This window comes from Osmerus eperlanus, chromosome 6 (genome assembly GCF_963692335.1).
Source record: "Osmerus eperlanus chromosome 6, fOsmEpe2.1, whole genome shotgun sequence".
NCBI classification, from domain to species: domain Eukaryota; kingdom Metazoa; phylum Chordata; class Actinopteri; order Osmeriformes; family Osmeridae; genus Osmerus; species Osmerus eperlanus.
In genome coordinates, this window is record NC_085023.1 from 16,289,721 (window position 1) to 16,309,347 (window position 19,627).

The 19,627-nt window shown below is 44.9% G+C and overlaps 1 protein-coding gene across 1 annotated transcript in view; it reads right to left on the minus strand.

Moving 5' to 3' along the window:
- Nucleotides 1–8,361: 8,361 nt before the first annotated feature.
- dntt (deoxynucleotidyltransferase, terminal) overlaps nucleotides 8,362–19,627 on the minus strand; it is a 35,321-nt gene continuing 24,055 nt past the window's right edge. Inside the window, exon 11 of the mRNA XM_062464638.1 lies at nucleotides 8,362–8,594. Coding sequence (XP_062320622.1) covers nucleotides 8,508–8,594 — 87 coding nt within the window. The 3' untranslated portion in view covers nucleotides 8,362–8,507. The remainder of the gene's footprint in view (nucleotides 8,595–19,627) is intronic.

The following is a 19,627-nucleotide window of genomic DNA, read 5'->3' on the forward strand; positions in this document are numbered from 1 at the left end:
CTTTTCCAGTGCAATGTGAGTGTGTGTTTGTCCTCAGTGTTGAACAAGTAGGGACATGGAGGATGCGGCCTTCCTCAGTAAGTATTTGTCTGTCTGTAAATCCACTGTTTACTGAGTCCTTTGGGAAAGGGTGCGCAACCTTTTTGAATGTCTGACTGCCGTGCCTCCAACTCCCCCTGATTTTCTGTCTATTGCCAGTTCTAGTAAAACATTTCTACATTCAAATAAATCCTCACAAAGCGTAGGGCTTAGCACAGGGCACATCTCTATAGTTCATTTCTCAAGAAGTTGTGTCTGTGTTCCCATGGTATTTTCTGTGTGTGGGTGTGTCTGTACGATGCAGGGGATTCTGAATTAACACAATAGTGTAAGACATTGTCTATTAATTAACACAACCTTGACAATATTAATACGTAATTCTAAAGAAGCAACACAAATGTTTACTGTACTTTTGATTACTGTAGATTGGTGGGGTTGAGAGCAGGTCCAATTATTTTCTCATTAGACTTCGAAGTCAATGTTTTTAATGAGTTGATTTTCTGGCTTTTACAAAGTATTATTGAGTTACCTTAAATATTATATTAACATTATATTAGTATGACTAAGTACAATAACCCTTACAATGTTACCTGTCATTCATCTTTAAGTTATGAGACGCATGTATCTCATGTATCTCATGTATGAGAGTCATGTATCTAACTAATTTGTCCAAATAGTTTTTTTACGAATGTGGATGATTCAATAGAGCCATTGAATTCGAATTTTGAATTCATTTGAATACTCCAAATCATTTAGACAGAATATATGATTAGGACAATTTCATCAGGAGTGTTCATTAGAACACTTCTAATGTTAGGATACATTTTAGGATCCAATAGACAATTGGACTGAAATTAAATTAGGGCTTTGAAAAGAACACTAAAATCTATACAATTAAAAGAATCTGCAAACATTACACACACACAGATAATTTTTCATTCTGTGCAACTATTGACTGTTAGGCCTGTCTCTGCGCTGTGATCAATTGCATTGTATAATGTCTATTCTTCACTGGTCCCGATAATGAGACTAACACGCTGCCAAATTCTCATTTTGTTTGGCTTTGAGGAATAACAAGGTTGTTAGTTGCAAAGGTTGCATTGATTAATATCTCTTTTCTCTCTTCCGTAGATGAGTAATTCTCGGTAATAGAACTACAGATCCTCACAGGGGATCGATTAGGATTTATTGAATAGATGAAAATCTATCTCCATGATATAAGGGAAATGCATGATGAGACAATCAAAGGAGCCAAGCCAGACTTTAAAAAACACAATAAACAGTACTGTGTTGAAAAATGAATGAGAGGATCTGTTGGATTTCCTGATCATAAAACCATTTGAGGCAAACGAATGGTTCCTCGATGACTGCTTTCATTTATTTCCAACGTCAATAGTGTCTGACTAAAATCATTCAACATGGCCAATGTGCAACCCTAAGACCAGACCTGCTTCCAGTAGTCCTCCATGTAAGGACAAAAAACATGAAATCAAAGGAGCCATCTGGTTGCTTTGACACGTCTATTGAGTTGTACAGAAGATGTTGTTTCAATCTTCCACCCCAACACACACGCACACACGCAACTCACAGACACACACACAACACACACACAACACACACACAGCTCCTCTGCGGCTGTGGCTCACACCGGTGGAGAGCCAGATGGTGTGCGTTACACTTGTTTTCCTGTCACAGTGATTGTTATTTGTACACCATGGCAACACTGAGCCCTCCAGACACAAGCTTTTGCTTGGGAGTCGAGGAGGAGAGGACAGCAGAACGGGGGGTTGAGGAGCAAGAAGCGAGTGGTAGAAGTGTTCTTATTAGAAGATCACACCGGCCCCTATAGCAGAACTCCTCTCTGCCTATTTCTGACTCTGGTGACATGGATGTAAGCTTTGCCAGGAACAAAAGAAGTGCTCTGATGTCTCAATATCACTTCTTTTAGCCAGGGGACAGAGCCATGGATCATTTTAATGTATTGTGTACCGGAAGCTCAGGGCTGGAGATCAATGGGATAATGTCCCCCGGCCAACTCTGACATCTTTTCTCATCGCCTGTCGTCCTTGCTTTCTCATTTCCCTCAATAAGCCATGAGAAAAGAGCAATATTAGTCTTCTATAGCAGAACAATATGATTAAGGCTCTTGCTCACTTTCTACCATCCTTTTGGCTGTTAACAGTGAGCAGACTGAGGCAAACTGAATTAGCCCCAGCTGTCTTTCCCCTGCCTCTGGGGTCTGTCTAGACTGCTGAGGGCCTTTCATCCTAGACACCACTGTTTAGAACTTACTGTAGGTTAACCTAGGTTGAGAGCGGAGAGCAGAAGTATAATTGTCACTGTGGCCACTGTTCCAAGATCAAATGTTAGCCTGTTGAAACGATCTGGCGATCTACTGAAATTTGAGCTATTGACGAAAATGTCAAATGTTGAGTTTTTCCTGCTGAAGCAAATGTCAGCCGTCAGAAAGATGCAATATTACAGTACAGAACAAAACTTAGGAGATACACATGGCCATGCAACTAGAATCACCACGGGTAACAAAAGTAGGAACAGTGGCATTTCTGGTCACCCGAACCCCAACGAAAAAAGAAGGTCCATCTTCAGGGTAGATAACACTTTTTACATGTTACTATTATAAACATGAAAGGAAAAGTCCAAAAGCAGGTCTGCAAAAAAGGTTGACAACAGACTATATTGGCCCCTCCCCCACCCCCTCTCTCACTACAAATACATATGTCTTGTGTGTTATGTGAGTGCTATTCGTTTTATGTTTATAATCATAAAAATGACTGTTTGAATTGCCCCCAAAATACATGAAGGAAGAGTGGGGGCGCCCCAGGCAACCGCCTAGGATGCCTCTGCCTTGAAACACCCCTGAAGAGGAATTGGAGTTCACGATAAGACTGTTGGGCAGATGAAAGTTGTAATTTCTCTGTGCCTCTTAAATCAGTCAGAGAAGTCATCATAATCTCAGTGGGACGTCTGAGTCCCCGCGTCCCCCGTGGTGACGTGCAGTGAGTGGTGAGTGGTGTTTGGCATGCGGACAAGAGCGAGAAGCAGAAGGTCAAAAGCGTTGTCACACAAATATGTCATTTAATACTTTGTCAGTTGGTAATCCCACACAATCTTGCACACCTTCTGTTATTTGTTGAGAGCGAGCTGGGGATCGGAGAGGGTTTAGGGGGCGTCAAGGCGGGAAAGAGGTGTAGGCCCTCTCAGTCATCAGGAAATGACATGGTTAGAGCCTGTTAAAAGCTTGATTATTAAGATTTGACATTTAACAAGGGAAAGCTGTCTCTGACAACTTGTACTCAATGGAGTTAACATGAAATGTGAGAGAATGTGAAAGACAAGGAAGGATTCAAAGACAGACAGAAATAGATAGGACTGAGATGAGAGAGATGGAGAGACCAAGAAAAAGTGAAAGAATGATATAACTGACAATCCCCTTGATCTCTCTGTCTCTATGTCTGTCTCTTCTGATTACAGCCTTGCACAACAGCGTCTACGTACCTGAGCTTCAAATGATGATGGGCAGGAGAATGCTTATGCAGTCTGAGATCTGTCTGAGAGGCTCCAGGCAGGAAATATACACTGCAGATTCAGACCCGGGGACAGCGTGTGTGCCTAGAATAGAGTGGGCGGAAACGTACATTCTTCATGTCCCTTGTCTTGATCTGAGCGTTCATGTGAGTGAATAAGAAGTGCTCTGAGAAAGAACAGCAACCAAAGTGGGACAGGGACATGCACAGGGCTAAACTGACAATTAAAGATGCCTTGGGACTCAATCTGTGATAACATCCATGTCTGCTCTACACTAGAGCTAATCAGTTGCAGGAGTCATCACAGAGATTGACACAATGAGAGCCATATTAAAAATAACTCATCATTCTGAAAAGAATTTGGGAGTGCAAGGATTTTAATTCTGGTTAAAGCTGTCCTCTTCAGCCTAGTTCGGACTATCACCTTTGAGAATGGACAAAATGAAGGCCATAGGTTTTATACAGCTCTACTAAATGACAGACCTGTCAATAGTCAACAAAATATACACATGTTGGTCTAAAACTGACATGTTGATGAGTTGTCTATTTTAACCATACATCTAGGTCTATGTTATTTCTTCGCTGAAGGACACAGTTTCCCAGGCCCTTCCTGGTGCATTTTGGCTTGCCCCCAAGGCACCAGGTAAATATAAAGCGTGAAATGAGGTAGCGCACCAACGCCAAAAAATCTGTCAGGTCGTAGGGCACAACACAAGAACACCTACAGTAATTTATTACCAACATAACCATATTCACCAGTTGCACCAAAAGCGCAGTCTTCAGCAAATTTATCTAAAAAAGGTAGTTGAAAAGTGCTAGGGATAGTTTATAAATATGTATGTATCGTTTAAACTGTATATGATTTCAGACTTTTACAGAACTGTCTCAGCAGACTGAAGTACTTTTCTGCCCTGGTCAAGTGTGTCGGATTTACAAGGTCTGATTTTGAGTAACTTTTACATCATTCACAAGCTTGGAATAATTCAATAATTTATTTGGTATAGCAACGAATATCTGGATAGTTTTCATGTGAGTCTTATTTATGTGGGTTTTTGTAGCAGTTATTCTGTTTGTTTTGTTTACAGATTCGACAGCTATTCTCCTTGAATGTGTTACATCAGCCAATACAATTAAATATGCTTTTTTGAGAAATGTGCTTAGTGTTGATTTTGAAAGTACATATATAGTATTAATTCATGTGAACAGAAGTAAAAGACTTGTGTTGTCTTGCACATCAAAAGGAGGAACTCTACAATAGTTCTCCCACAGGCTTACAAGAGAGTTATTTTATATTAGTGTACATTAAAAAAAGTTGTAATTAAAAAATGTCTGTGGTGAGACAGCAGGACAACCAGACCGACTGTGTCTGCTGGACCAGACACTGGGGGTTAAGAAGGGGGTCAGGGAGAGCTTGAGGGTGCAGGTTAGCACAGCCACCCCCCATGTGGTGCAGAGTTGAGGGCAATGATGGGATGTTGTGCAGCAGATGGTGACTCCTCCTCCACTTTCCCTCCCTTCTTTTCTCTCCCTTCTCTTTTTTCCCACCTGTGGAGGCGGATGATTCCTCAGCCTCTCTCCGCCCACTTCAGGGACGAGCACGCAGGTCATTTGTCAATGTCGTTTTCGGGGTCGTCCACATCTCGTCACCCTGGGAGTGTCCCAAAGTCACCCAATGTTCCTACATTTTAATGGGTAGATCAAGCTTAAGTTCTTTCTATGATCGACTCATCTTTGAAGCCCAGGAATTGACTAATCGTTTCCAACAGATGACAGGCATGTCCTACAGGCACCTGGAGGCTGTGACAAGGACCCAGAGGAGACGTCCCTCAAGACAGTCACTCCACACCAAGCACCTCAACACATTCTCCTCTCTCTCCTTTCCCTCTCTTCTTCTCCTCTCCTCCTTTGTTCCGCAGACTGCAGTCATGTATCGGTTTCCCTTTCTCCCTGGGTGAGTAGACGTAGTGACAGGCCTTGAGAGGGAAGGATACAAAGTGTCCTTATTCTGTCACCCTCTAGTATGGCTTTGACTGGCCCCCGACACATGCATTCTACCCAGCGCTGCACATCCAATAAATCACTGTCCTCTCCCACAACATGGCAAAAGTTTAGTCAGGGAGATGGAAAATGATCAGCCTTCACTGTGATCTATTTCTGTCCACGCGGTCGCCTCTTTGAGTGCAGGGACGAGCAAGATGAAAGAGACGTTATGACAGGAAGGGATACCAGCATCTGGGCTATGTTAGAGTTTCAAAGTAAAGACGGTAGTTAGTTTTTTTATGGGAGGTGACTTGCGCTGTTGATGTGGAATTGATGATACCATCTGAATTAAATGCCTTTACCGGTTTCTTTGAAGGAGTACACCTTTAGGGACAACACAACCAAATGTGTGTCAACTCATACATGTCCCATTCTCCTAGTCCACCTCCAGGGCCTCATTCAGAGATAGGATCATGGCTGGTGCATGTCCTCCCCAGAGTTCACTGTCTTCCTGAATGGGTTGCTCATTAATCTGCACAGCACTTGCTTTCAATGCAAACTGCCCTGCTATCATCGCTTTCCTCAATCACCCCCTTAATCTCCCCAAGTGACAAATTGATGGAGCAGTATGAGAGCTTCTCATCATTTTAAGAAGGGATGTTACAGAGATCACAGGCTCGTTAAAAGGTCAGGAGAAGGGTTACCACTAAAGAGATTAGAGAGGGCCTGGCCAGGCACCCACCATCAACCTGTCAATACAAAGTTTGGTTGCAGTGATGGATATTGGTGAGTTAATAGAATGTGTGTCAGAATTGCATGATTGAACACTGCTGGTGGAAACTGACTGAGAGCAAACTGGGGCTGTGAAATGATTGCCTAGGTGTAAATGGAAACTGATTGGATCACAGAATGCAATCTTTCTGTCAGCGCATGAAGTATTTTTATGTAGATTTTTTTGTTGCACTTTATTTCTCTATCTATATCTACAGTAAATATGTATATGCTGTATGTTTAATTACATACAGCATATTAATGCTTATTAACACATGTAAGTTCAGGCAAATATGTAAAGGGTACGTTTCAAAGATTTTGTTTCCAAATCCCAAATCCTGTTATCGGGGAAGTATTTGTGAGTACACTTGGAAAGATACATGAATAAATTAATGACTGATGAAAAATGGCTTAAAGTTTTGGTGAAATGTTATTTTGTATTATTTAAATAAATACACAAGCAAAGACATGCCACTCTGAACCCTGTCTCCCCGAGCCTGCATGTAAAACAGATTTTGTGAATAACTTAAGTTTACAATCAAGTCAGACTCCAGCCAGTGTATGTTGATTCAGTTGTCCACAATCATTCCTTGTAACTCTGTGTAAAGTAATTTTAGAGCGTAATTAACACGAAGTTCACACTTCCTCGTAATTTTGTTTATTGAGTTTCAAAACATATTCTAATAAAAGGTAATAGCCCATTTTACTTCGAGGCTGCTGAAAGCTTTTCCTGAGAAGCCGTGTATATGAATAAAATGACAGTAATATATATTGCGTGAGATATCTTTCCAGCCAACCATCTACCTCCCCCCAACATACTCCATTGTTACAGTAAGTTCAAAGTTCATCGTTGTTTAAAGATTATGTAATGTAGTGACCCAGGCCATGAAGACAAGTCAGCTCTGGTTACAGTACTCTGATCACTTGGAACGGCCAGCCAGGCCAGTAGGTTGACACAGAGAGAGAGAGAGAGAGAGAGAGAGAGAGAGAGAGAGAGAGAGAGAGAGAGAGAGAGAGAGAGAGAGAGTGGGCAAGAGTGAGAGGGAAAGTGGGAGACAGAGTGGGAAAGGGAGAGGCCCTCGGGTCGAGTCCTCAAAGTGCCTGGGTTGCTCTACTTAAAGATCTTTAAATAGCGTGATTCACTAGGATGCATGAACACTGGCCATCTATCTCTGCTCTTTCTGAGGCATCCTGGGGAGGCCCTGCTGGGGCAGAGCACCATGGGAAAGTGGGCTAGAGTGAGGTGTCGACTGGGCAACTTCTGTAGTGACTGGCTGACTTTAAACTCTGCAGGGAAGTCTGTGCGACCCAACACCCGAGAGGTCTTCAAAAATTGTAAATGCTACACTTCTATGATCATAATGAAATGATTTATTAGCTTTGTATTTGTACTTGAGCTTTCAGTGTACTTGAGCTGTCGGGTGCCCCTTTCCCAGAAAAAGCCTTCCGTTTCACTGATTAACCTTTTATTTGAATGCCGGGCCAGGGAGAAGGATTCACTGTGACAAGACGGTGAAGGCTGTAGCTGGCGGTAGCTAACTGATCTCCAGCTGACGTGGGCCTCAGATGGAGGCTAAACTGCGATGTTGAATGCTGCTCTCCTTTTCCGCAGCTCATTACGCGCCTCTCAATTCCCAGGATGCTTGGCTCTAGTTCACGCTGAGCACTTTGCTGCCAGGAGGAGGGTGATTACAAACGTTTTGCTCGACACGTCTTTCTCTCTCTCCCTCTCCCTCTCTCTTTCTCTCTCTCTCTCTCTCTCTCTCTCTCTCTCTCTCTCTCTCTCTCTCTCTCTCTCTCTCTCTCTCTCTCTCTCTCTCTCTCTCTCTCATACTCTCGCTCACGCCCTTTTACCTTGCAGACACCAGATCCAATCGCCTCGTTGATTCGACTGTGTGTCATACACTTTTATCATACATGATATGATGCTAATATGAAGGTATGGTAAAAGAGAAGCAGACCATGTACAAATTATTAAAAATAGTTTACTTCTGGTTCCACGCCACGCAGCAAGCCGGGCGGAAAGCACAGCATTTCCAACAAGAAAGCCAATGACAATATAAAGCATCAGTGGTGAAGCGCAGCAACAGAGCCAGAGCAGAGAATACAATCTATATGTGTAAGCTTTGGTGTGTGCTGTGCTGTATGGATTCCAGTCAGACAGAGAGGTGTTTATGCATTTCTCTGCCAGGGTGCGATGTACTCCAAACCAAGGTGGGCAAATATGTCCTCCTCAGTCTTTGCTGGTAGAAACTCTCTCTGTAAGAAGAGATTTTTGTTAATGTTATACTTTAAGGTTACATTAACTTCCATGTAGCAACACTGCAACAGCTATGGTAATAACATTGTAGGTACATTGTTGAATTGTTGTGTAATCAAATTATATTAAGTATTAGTGGTATAAATTATTACAAAAGAGTAAGAAGGTTGTGTTTTGTCAAGGTGAACATTACAGGGTTAGTTTACAATATCCTTTCCACAACTGTAGACATTGCGTGACCATCCAGGATTATATTTCGACAGTCCTCTCTCTCTCTCCCAGTCATCTGAATCCTGACCTTCAACTGAGTAACTACCCTCTATTCTCCCTGACATACCACTATAAGTCGCCTGTCAGAGGACAGCACGTGACAGGTAACATCTCCATAGGAACACCACAACGACAATGCTGACTCACCTTGAGAGTTTGAGAGCCTAGAGAGAGAGAGAGGGAGGGAGAGAGAGAGAGAGAGAGAGAGAGAGAGAGGCCGAAAGAGAGCTATAATTCTGACACATCCTGCCCTGAAGTCCTAAACTCGAGCTGACAGACGGAAATGAGAGGAGAGGGAAAAAACAGGCCAGCTAGAAGTGGACGCTAACCAAACCTAACTGGTGGGAGAGGAGAAGCACTCTGAGGCATGTGTCCCGCCATGCTAGTTTGTTATTCCCAATGCAAATGACAAGAGAGATGTTACAATTTGGTTTAAGGCCCAGGGTGCAAGCTGGGTAAAGGCAGCCAGGACCAGTCCAGGTCTGGCCTCATAAAATACCAAACTTTCACTCCACCTTCATTTGGTCTATGTGTTCGCTGACAGTAGAATCCGAGCATTTCAGTTTTAAAAATGAACGTCCATTTCTCTCAGTCATTGTGGATGGAGGCACACAGGAACATCACACAGACAGCACACGCGCACGCACACACACACTGGCAGGAATTGCATGATTGCTTCTCTGCAGGATAACCTTGCTCCCTCTCTCATAAAGAACAATACATAGAAAACGCCCCCACAGTTACATTGCATCAAAGTGTGACATTGCCTCTTTCTCCACAACACTCAAATCCCTGAACCCAGTCGCATCCAGCCACTCAAAACACAAAAAAAACCTAGCCACACAGACTGCAGGGACCAATGAAGTGGCTATATGTCAAAAACAGGCTTTTAGGAGCCAGACCGGGTGGTGTGATTATATACAGTACAGCAGCCTGCCAAGCTAGAAGGCTTTGGCTAACAGGACACCGGCTCAGAGTCTACTGGTCAAAAGGCTCAGAGAAAAGCTCCCAGATCCTGCTAACAGAAAGACCACAGAGCTCAAGCCACAATCAGCTCTTGACTTTGGCCAATTTAGCCATTGTTCCGGATCAGACAGTAAGCCTTCCCAGTGACGTGTCCACTCTCTCCAATCTACCTCAATCCCCCCCTCCCCCCCCTCCCTCCCTCCCCTCCCTCCCTCTCTCCCTCCCTCCCTCCCTCCCTCCCAGGGGCTCTCTGCTTTACTTACTGACTGTAGAGCACAGCATACCAACTCAGAGATTAGACCCTAGAACCTTCCACTGCACCACGGAGAATACCATACGCAGTCCAGTAGTGCAGGAGACAGGTAAAGCTTCATTTCTTTTGTTTCGGCCGGATCCAGGACCAGTGTGTCTCTTTATGGAATATAGCTAAAGTGCTTTTGTGTGAGGTGTGTCACAACACTTTAAGCACCACTCAGGAAGGTTTGTCACGCAAAGCCTGGGCCTAAGCATGGGCAATTACAATTAGCTCCATCGTCACCAGAGCTCTAAAGGTACTGCACTCAACATCTGACTCAGTCAGTCAAGCTCCAATCAGGAGTGCTAGCTTGGCCCAAAAGCAGAGTCCTGTGCATTAGTGTGTTTATATGTGAGTGAGCTTGTGTCCTTGTCTTGATAAACTGCTAATCAGATGTGTGTTTCCTCTGCACTCTCAGTAATTACAGGCCTGCTGGCGGTGAACACATACATTAGCCCGTCAGAAGCATCTGGCCAGGCTCTGCTCTTTGTCACCCCTCCTCCCAGAACACAGCCCGTTGCTGATGGATGGAACTGATGGAAATGGCTGGCTGCCACTGGCCCTACATGTGATTCCATGTGTGCGTGTGTGTGTGTGTGTGTGTGTGTGTGTGTGTGTGTGTGTGTGTGTTTGCACAGTATCTGTCTCACAAGCTCTGGTTGCCACAAACAGAAGTATGCAAAAACCCAATGTGAAAGAAATGCAAATGTACACAAAGTATTTTGTAGGGAAATTAACATGACAGAAAGCTAAATGCGCTTCAGGGGATCAGGAACACTGCCTAAACTGTGACTCAGTTTAGATGTTGGTCACTTCTTAGCTAGACTTTGTGTCTTTGTAGCGCTGCAGATAGCAGCATGTATCAAGGACGCAGTTGTTTGTGGTGTGACAGAGGTTGACAGCCAATGATTCAGTACTGAATGAGAGAGAGTATCTTTTTAATATTGTGATATGGCTGTAAGCAATAACTTCATGCCAAAAATGGATGCAGCTTTGAAACGAGACTTAACATTCAGCACAATTTGGCTCAGAAAATGAATGTCTCCCTATTCAATTCATGCTGAGGGCTGAAGACCATACTTGTGTCAAGGGAAGCACAACAACCAGCATGAACCACCAATTATTTTGCTGTGGCCTCATTGTTATCAAATCATCACGGATGCACACAGTACACTATACTGCCCCCAAACCTCCCTTCTCTCCTTGGACAACTATCTTCTTGCTGTCAGCTGGAAGGCGCTAGCCTGACTGCAAGTAGAGGCATAAATCCAAAGAAATCTTTTGATTGTCTCTAAGTTAATCTATCTTTATTGCAGCACAGGAAGGGGCTGACAGGGGCAGAAAAGTAGAAGTCGATGAGGCTGCCGTGTCTTCCTCCTGAAACCTCTCCGCCCCCACACACCTCCCCCACACTCTGCAAGTCTACACCGGACAGCAGCAGCAGAGAGAGAGAGAGAGAGAGAGAGAGAGAGAGAGAGAGAGAGAGAGATGAGAGAGAGAGAGAGAGAGAGGAGATAGAGAGAGAGAGAGAGAGAGAGAGAGAGAGAGAGAGAGAGAGAGAGAGAGAGGAGAGGACACAGACACCTCACCAATCAAGCCAGCAATTAGCACAAAGCACCATAAAGCACCATCACCCTAAAAAGCCTATTGAGCTGAATGTGATTTTCATTCCCTGGCTCTCTCGGCCTGCTAATCAGCTGCTCCGCTGGCCAGTCAGGAGGAGCCAAGCAATCAACCTCTCCCATCACTACAGTCAGAAAGCCGCCATTACATTCTGTTCCCTTGATTTTTTATCTCTTTGTTTCATCTGCAGTTCATCCCAATGTATCATAAGCGTAAACATTAGCGCACTAACATTAGTTGCTGATTAGGGTTCCCAAAGATAGTCAGACATCTTTTTTAGGGCAGTGGTTTACAATAGTCTCAAGCATGAGGAGCTTTTTAGTTTATTGGTACGGAATACTAAAACACTGCCAGAAGACATATACATTGAGTGACGCGGATATTCAGCTGGTTCCGCATGGAACATTTCTAATTGATGCTCAAAATATCAGTACGTTGCAACTGGCATCCACCCTGCCAAATTGCATTTTCTGCCTTTACTTTCCCATCTTGAGCAAAGAGATTGCTAGAGTTCTCATATGAAGTTCTGTTAGGCAATAGAAAGTGCTAGCATTGTGTGAAGCTCTTCTCTTTAATCTAATGAGCCTGGGATTTCTGCCTGCGCTCAGTATTGTATAGGCCCAAACAGAGCGGCCCTCTAAAGATAACAATAAATTAAGTTTCTCAGCTCCAACGAACCCCGTAAATAATTAATTGGTTTGTACTAACAAGGCTGGTTTTGCATGACCACGGTTTTGCCTTCCGCACCAGACAGTGTGATCAGATGCTGCCGCATCAGCATCACCCTTCTCAATTAAAAACAACAAAACTGCAAAATATGAGCTTTGATTGGAAGCTGAATATCGCATTTTTCTTTCGATAAGTGGGGAGGCTCACTTAGATGGTTGTTCACACATTTGCATTCCACACGTACAGTACATTCGTAAAGGTTTTGCCTTGTACAAATTAACTTGGATATCTTGGTGTGTTTGTGTGAGACGAGTATGGATGTTTACATTGCTTATGCGTTTTTCTTCACATCCTCCTCCTAGCAGCATTCATCTTCTCACACAGAGGGTTTGGGTTGTGGGGCTGGGAAATAGATGCGCGGGGTTATGTGTGAGACCACAGGAACAGGGCTCAGGTACCTCAATGAATGTTCAGTGGGCTTGCCTGTTAATAAATCATGAGGCCACCTGAAAATGGGAGCCTTGGACGGACGGCTTCATGGGCCACCACGAACGCCATATCAATTAATGCTACATGACAGGCAGACAGGCCTAACACCGGGGCTCTGGTAGAAACCTCTGCCATTCACTTGCATCAATAATGGAGCGGAATCCGTCTCCAGAGGAAAAGACAGACACCCTACTCCCCTCTCTCCCCTCCTCCCTTCCCCTCTCCCTGTCTCGATCTCTCTCTCTTTCTTCCTTTATCCCTGTTTATCTTTCTTCTTTTCACTTTCTCCCTTGCGCTCTCTCTGTCTTCTTGCCCCCCTGTCTGTGTTTCTCTCACCCTCCCTCTTCATTTTGTTCTTTTCCTACACAGTTTAGAACACCAACTCATTTTCCTCCTTTTGATAATTCCATAGGAAAAGATTGCAGGTTGCAGATTTTGGAGGGATAATAGCTTGGCATTGAATTCCGTTTTTTCAAGTCACAAAAAACATTGGTGCAATTGCTTCTAAAAATACCCTTCTCTCCCAGGAAAGAGTGATAATGGGCCCTGTGTGGGCGGATGGGAGGATATGAAGGAGGAGGGGTAGGTGAGGAAAGGGGGCGATGGTGAGAGAGGTGGCACAGAGAGAGGCTAGAGAGTGTGTGTGAGAGAGAGAGAGAGAGAGAGAGAGAGAGAGGAGACGAGAGAGAGAGAGAGAGAGAGAGAGAGAGAGAGAGAGTGAGAGAGAGAGAGAGAGAGAGAGAGAGAGAGAGAGAGGAGAGAGAGAGAGAGAGAGAGAGAGAGAGAGAGCGTGAGAGCCGTGAGAGCTACAGACAGAAATAAACTTTCGGCACGGTGGCCAGATGCTATTACTTAGATTGCTGTTAAAAAAAACACCAGTGACAAAATTACAGTCAATCAGTTTACACTACCTACTATGCGTTGATGCTGTTTCCTAAATTATGAGTTTACACTGCATGTGTTAATGTTTTCCCCTCTGTTTTAATCTCTGTATTCACCACAGTATGAGAGAGTATGCTATAGTATATCTGTGACTAGGCTTATCAGAATCTACATGAATAACCGTTGTATCTCTCTCTCTCTCTCTCTCTCTCTCTCTGTCTCTTTCACTTTGTCATACTCATTCTCTCTCTCTTTCTATGACAACTAAGTCCCAGAGCTTAGCCCTCTCTCTTCCCTTCTTGCAGCCTCTCACAATCTACTCTACAGTGTTGCACCCTGCCCCCCTCTCCTCTCTCATTATACACCATCCACTCCTACCCTCGTACCATTCCTATTACACCGCCCCCTAATTGGTTCTCTGACCTCTAAAGAGAAACGACCCAATCACACACTGCAATTGTAACCAGGGAAAATAGTGTCCATATTTGTATTGTTCCCCTGTCACCGGGGCTGTCATTTCATTGGTGGAAGGCGACAGAAGGCACCATGTTCAAGGAGATGGAGGAGGATGAAAGGCATTGTGGGAAGATGATTGTGAGGGGATGTGAAGATAAAGAGCCTGACAATCATCTCATAATAGATACATATCTGGGCATGCTTTGTGACCATGGAACACTTTAATTTGTTCAAAAATGGCATCTCTTGTGGATATAGGAAATTGTTTCACTGTCTTCATGCATGCATAAGTACTTTATGCGCATGTCGTTTTCTTAAAAGTACTGATATCTAAAGTTATGCTGCCAGATGTCAAATTGATCTGGAACCAGAAACATCCTATGACTCCAATCCACATCAAACTGTACCGATACTTCTATTTACCTCTTCACGGTAGTTCAAACCTAGTTTCAGCTGTCTGCTCAAATCCCTCCCAGTCCCCCTCGCAGAGTCCCAGCTTTGTGGCTCGTCAAAACCAAGGGATAGACCAAAGAACACGTCCAGCCTGGTGTGTGATCAAAGCAAATCCCTTACATAGGAAAGTCCTTGAACCAGTCCTGACTGACAGTGAGCTGAAACATACACATTTTTGCTGTGAACAGTCTCTTGTCTTTTGAATTGCAATGTCCCAGTTCTAAGAAGGAGAGCGAAAGGGTTCTAAACAGTCTTGGGGCGGGGGTCTGTTGCCAGGCAGATGCACATTGAGACACTTCAATTCAATTCAATTGTGCCAATTCAGCAGCCTGTTCCTCATAAGTAGCAATCAAAAGGGAAAGGTGGGGGGTAAATGTAGATCTTTAAAAGACTAAGGCAAGAGATTCCACTAGCCAGAGTGTGTGTGTGTGTGTGTGTGTGTGTGTGTGTGTGTTTGTGTGTGTTTGTGTGTGTGTGTGTGTTGTTTATATCTTTACTGGAGATAATTTATGTGTCCATATCCACTGTACCCTAATCTTGTTTTTAATTACACAGATCATGCAAAGTCAACCAAGACAACCAATCTGCTGAACAGCAAACTAAACATTTGAGTATCATTATCAAAGCAGCCTGAAAACAGACCACACACTGAGCTCTAATGACTAGCTTACTGTTCATAGAGTACCCACTAAAACCCACCACTTATGCAATAATCAATGACGATTCATGTTGTAATCCTTTTAGTGTGCTTAATGAAATGGTGCATATCACTGGCACAAATGTGTCACAACACTGCAGTCCTGGGGAGAGCAAATGATGTCCCTGACAAAATGTCTCATTTGGAGGTATTCCTATGAATCACCATCCTAAAGCATTATAAAATACTGGGGAATGTCAAAGGGCAGATATTTGTATTGATGTGTGTGTGTGTGTGTTTGTGTGTGTGAGAGAGAGTTTGTTGCACAATTGTGTGCGTGTTTGCTGAGCTGCCTTTCTCCTCTCAGAGTTTGCTACTCGTCTGGCTTTCTGATGAAGTTCTGCAGAGCTCTATTCAGCAACAAAGAGAGACAGCTTCCCGTGTAATCGCTATCTGCAAGTCTCCTCTTCCAACAGGCACCTTTTCAGGGGAATTATGCAGATGGGATATTCAATGTCAACACCCTGAAAAGAAAGCTATGGAGGCAACTCCCACTTAGAAATGTATCACAGCCTTCTATGCTCATCCGTTGCAAAGGCTTAAGCTCCATTCATTCACTTCAACGTATTGGAATTCAGGGAAAGAGATATCCCAAGATACCAAGCAGAGATGGAAACAAGTCGCAACCTCTCCTCCTCATCCCTGTTGATAAACGCTAGAGCAACGCTGGAGAAATGCTCGAGAAACGCCCGCGCTCCGCAGCTCTGACAGCTCCCAGCATGCATTAGAGGACAAAGACCCCACCCTCTACAACCCACCTGTCTGCCTGGCACAGCTTGAAGGGGTGTGTTTGTTTATCAATGTGTGCCTGTTTTTTTTTGTGCGAATGCAAGCGTGCGCGCCTCTTTATGCATTTCTTTGGCTGTGCACATCCGCACACGTGCACTTTTTGAGAGCGCTCGTGCGCGCGTGTGCGTGCACGTGTGCGTGCACGTGTGTGACACCCTGAGGGGCCGCTGTGCCACCAACCGCTAAATTAAACCTCTCCTCCCTTTTCTCTCCTTCCAGGGAAGGACTCCCTTCCAGGCACTTCTCATCCTCCCTGCAAACACTGCCTCTCCTCACCAGCTGGGGAGCGTTCACAAACGCCGATCCCCAAAGCCCAGTGCAATTGCCCCGTTATTGTCCACTCATCCGCTGCTCAGAGGATGGAGGGTGGAAGGAGGAGGAAGAGGGGGAGGAAGTAGAGGGGGAGGGGGAGAAGAAGGGGGATGAAGTAGAGGGGGAGGGGGAGGAGGAGGAGGAGGGGGGGGGGGGTGGAGGGGGAGGAGGGGGAGGAACAGAGGGAAACAGGACAAGTTGTGAACATTGCACTCTCTACAACAGGCAGCTCCCAAACTGTTTGTCTCCAGAGCACTGGAAAATGAAGACGAAATGATCACTGGAAAGTGAGCATGCAGTACATCCCCTGTCAGTACATGCTGTACTGTCCAGACTGTTTGGGAGGGTATCACGTCTCTGGGCGTTGGAGATTATTTTTTACCAGCAAAAGTCTGAAGTAATCGCGCCAGAATCACTACCAGAACTTCAGCATGTTGGTTAAACTCCAGAGGTCCAGAGTGGAGAGCTGGAGCCGGGTAGGACTCCAGACAGGTGTTGAGATGTGGTGGTTCCTCTGCTCCAGAGCCCCAACCAGGACATCCACACCCCCAGCCCTCTGACCAGCACCTCATTAATCACACTGTTACATATGGCTTTGAGTAATTACCCTCTGTGTGACATATACTGCTGCACACACACACACACGCACGCGCGCACACACACACAAAACCGCAACAGACTTTATACACACCCCAGTACACATGCACAAACAGTCACATGCAGCAAGGCAAAATTGTAGGCAAAATGCATTCCCGTTCAATACAAAATCACATTACCAGAAACACATTTGTGCAGGACAGACTATTGTATTGTGCCATGCACAATGGTACCATGCAAGTCTACTGGCACAAACACATCTTCACTTATTTACACAGACACACACACACACACACACACACAACGGCAGGGAATTTCAAGGGTAGAGATGCTTTGTTTTGGAAGGTGTTGGACAGGTCATGGAGCCCTCCTGCTTTGGGAGAGATTCAGTCTGTCTGTGCCTGATGAAATCCTCCGCCTGTCCTCATTCATCAAACCCACCACACATATTAATTATCACACACCTTCAGCCTAACAGTAGAGGACACACACAAGCACGCACACATGCGTGTGCACACATTCATCTTGCACTAACACTTGTACACACCAACACACACACACACAAATACAGAGACACACGCACCCACCACATCCAAACCCATATACAACAGAGTGCATGCTCTCACTGACATCACATTGGGGGGATATTCACACGACAAAATGGCTTCACAGCTATGGTATGGTGTGTATCATGATGATGACTTCCTTCCTCCAAGTCATTAGTTGCTTCACTTCCTGTTTACCTGTAAGTCAAAGACATTTTCCCTGAGCTCCAACTTACTGGTAATTGGGATCAAATCGTTAGAGAGACTTTAGCTTTAATCTTTTGGAGCCTTTCATAATAACATGGATGAGCCATGCGTTTAGCGAGAGCTCTCTGAAGCACATTACCGGATTTAAGTCCTCCTAAAGATCATCAGGTCCACCTATGTCCTGTGGTGGAGACAAGTGCCCTAATCAAACGACAATTTCCATCTGCGACTTTGCCCCTGTCTCCTCCGCACCAGTCACACGTAGCACGCGGACTCTCTTGAAAAAGACTGGTCAATTAGAACAGCCGCAGATGATAAAAGGGTGGTCATCTCTCCAGTTAATGAGGGTTTTGCAGCCTAGTGGGGCTGGACTAAGAAGGCCCTCGTCCCCCGCCGGCTGAAGAGAACAGAGGGAATAGTCAACGATCTGTACCGGGGGGTGGCAGTGACTGAGACAGTTAATTGATCTTCATTACCTTAATTATGGCTGTAATGTCAAGGCGAAACTGAGAAACAGGTCACACCGTTGAATGATTCTGTCTGCACGCACCCTTTTGAAACTAGCTGGCGACCTTGAAACCAGCACGCATATATCTGACGGAGTCGAAGGGAGATTAAGTGAGGCAGGTCGGGTGTAGGAAAGTGTGTGAGGGGAGGTGAAAAAAGTGGGAGGTGAGTGCGTGTGTGGTGTGGTTGGCATGCTTGCCCATTGTGGCGTAAACATCTCAATTAATCGAAAAGTTTCCCACCAACTTAACCAACCACAAACATAAGTGCGTGTGTGTGTGTGAGAGGAAGCGAGAGACGTGTGCGTGATGTGACCGAACTGTCGCCGTGTGCACGGATCACTGCACCGTCAGCGCGCGTCTCTCTGCCCTTGTGTTTGAATAAACAACGTCTCCTGTGGCATCTCCTGTATAATATCTGTCAGGGAGCTGCCCGCCCTGGCATCTCCACGCCCTGACCCCTGTCCCCCGGGAGGGGGGTGGGGGGTGGGGGGGGAGCTGACAGGGACGCGCCGGTGACGGGGCGTCCCCCTGTCGGTCAGCCCGGTGACACGCCTGGCGTTCTGTTCCCCGCACCCTGCTCACACTGCCTGTCCCCCTAGCCCCGACCACGGAAGGAGAAGGACACTGCAGGGCTCTGGGAGAGAGTACTGAATAGCACTACCAGCCTGCTGTCTGGGATGCAGCCTGTCGTCTCGGAATTTCGTTTTTTGGGGAGGCTTCGACTTGCTTTGTGCCCATCAGAAAAGGTACGGAAGAATATTTCTTTGAAGTTTCTGTCTTTGTGGAAACGAGCAGGAATAAATGAAGAGGCATCTTCACAACGTTCTCTTTCGCTTGCACCTTGGAGTCTTCTGTCAGAGCACCTCAGTTACAGGAGATAATTATAGTATTTACAAGACTAGAACGCAACCCCTATTGGTCTCATCACGTATCACAAATCCAGACGTCAAAGTCCTGTCCAATGCAAACAGTGTACACCATGTATGACTAAAAGACCACTCTCTTTGATATTCTGATATTATGTTCATGATAGATTATTTGGCATGCACTCTCCAAATAAATGTTGTCACTTCACTATATATATATATATTATAATTAGTTCTCGAAAAAACTGTTTTACCAAGATAAATTCAGTAACTCTGCATTTGCAAACGGGGGGGTTCATTGGACATCAGGATTAATGAGACGTGCCATGAATTGATTTATATTGCTTTATCTTCACCTTTTTATTTCACCTGTTGGGTGAAACGAAGACGCTTGATTTCATTTGGAA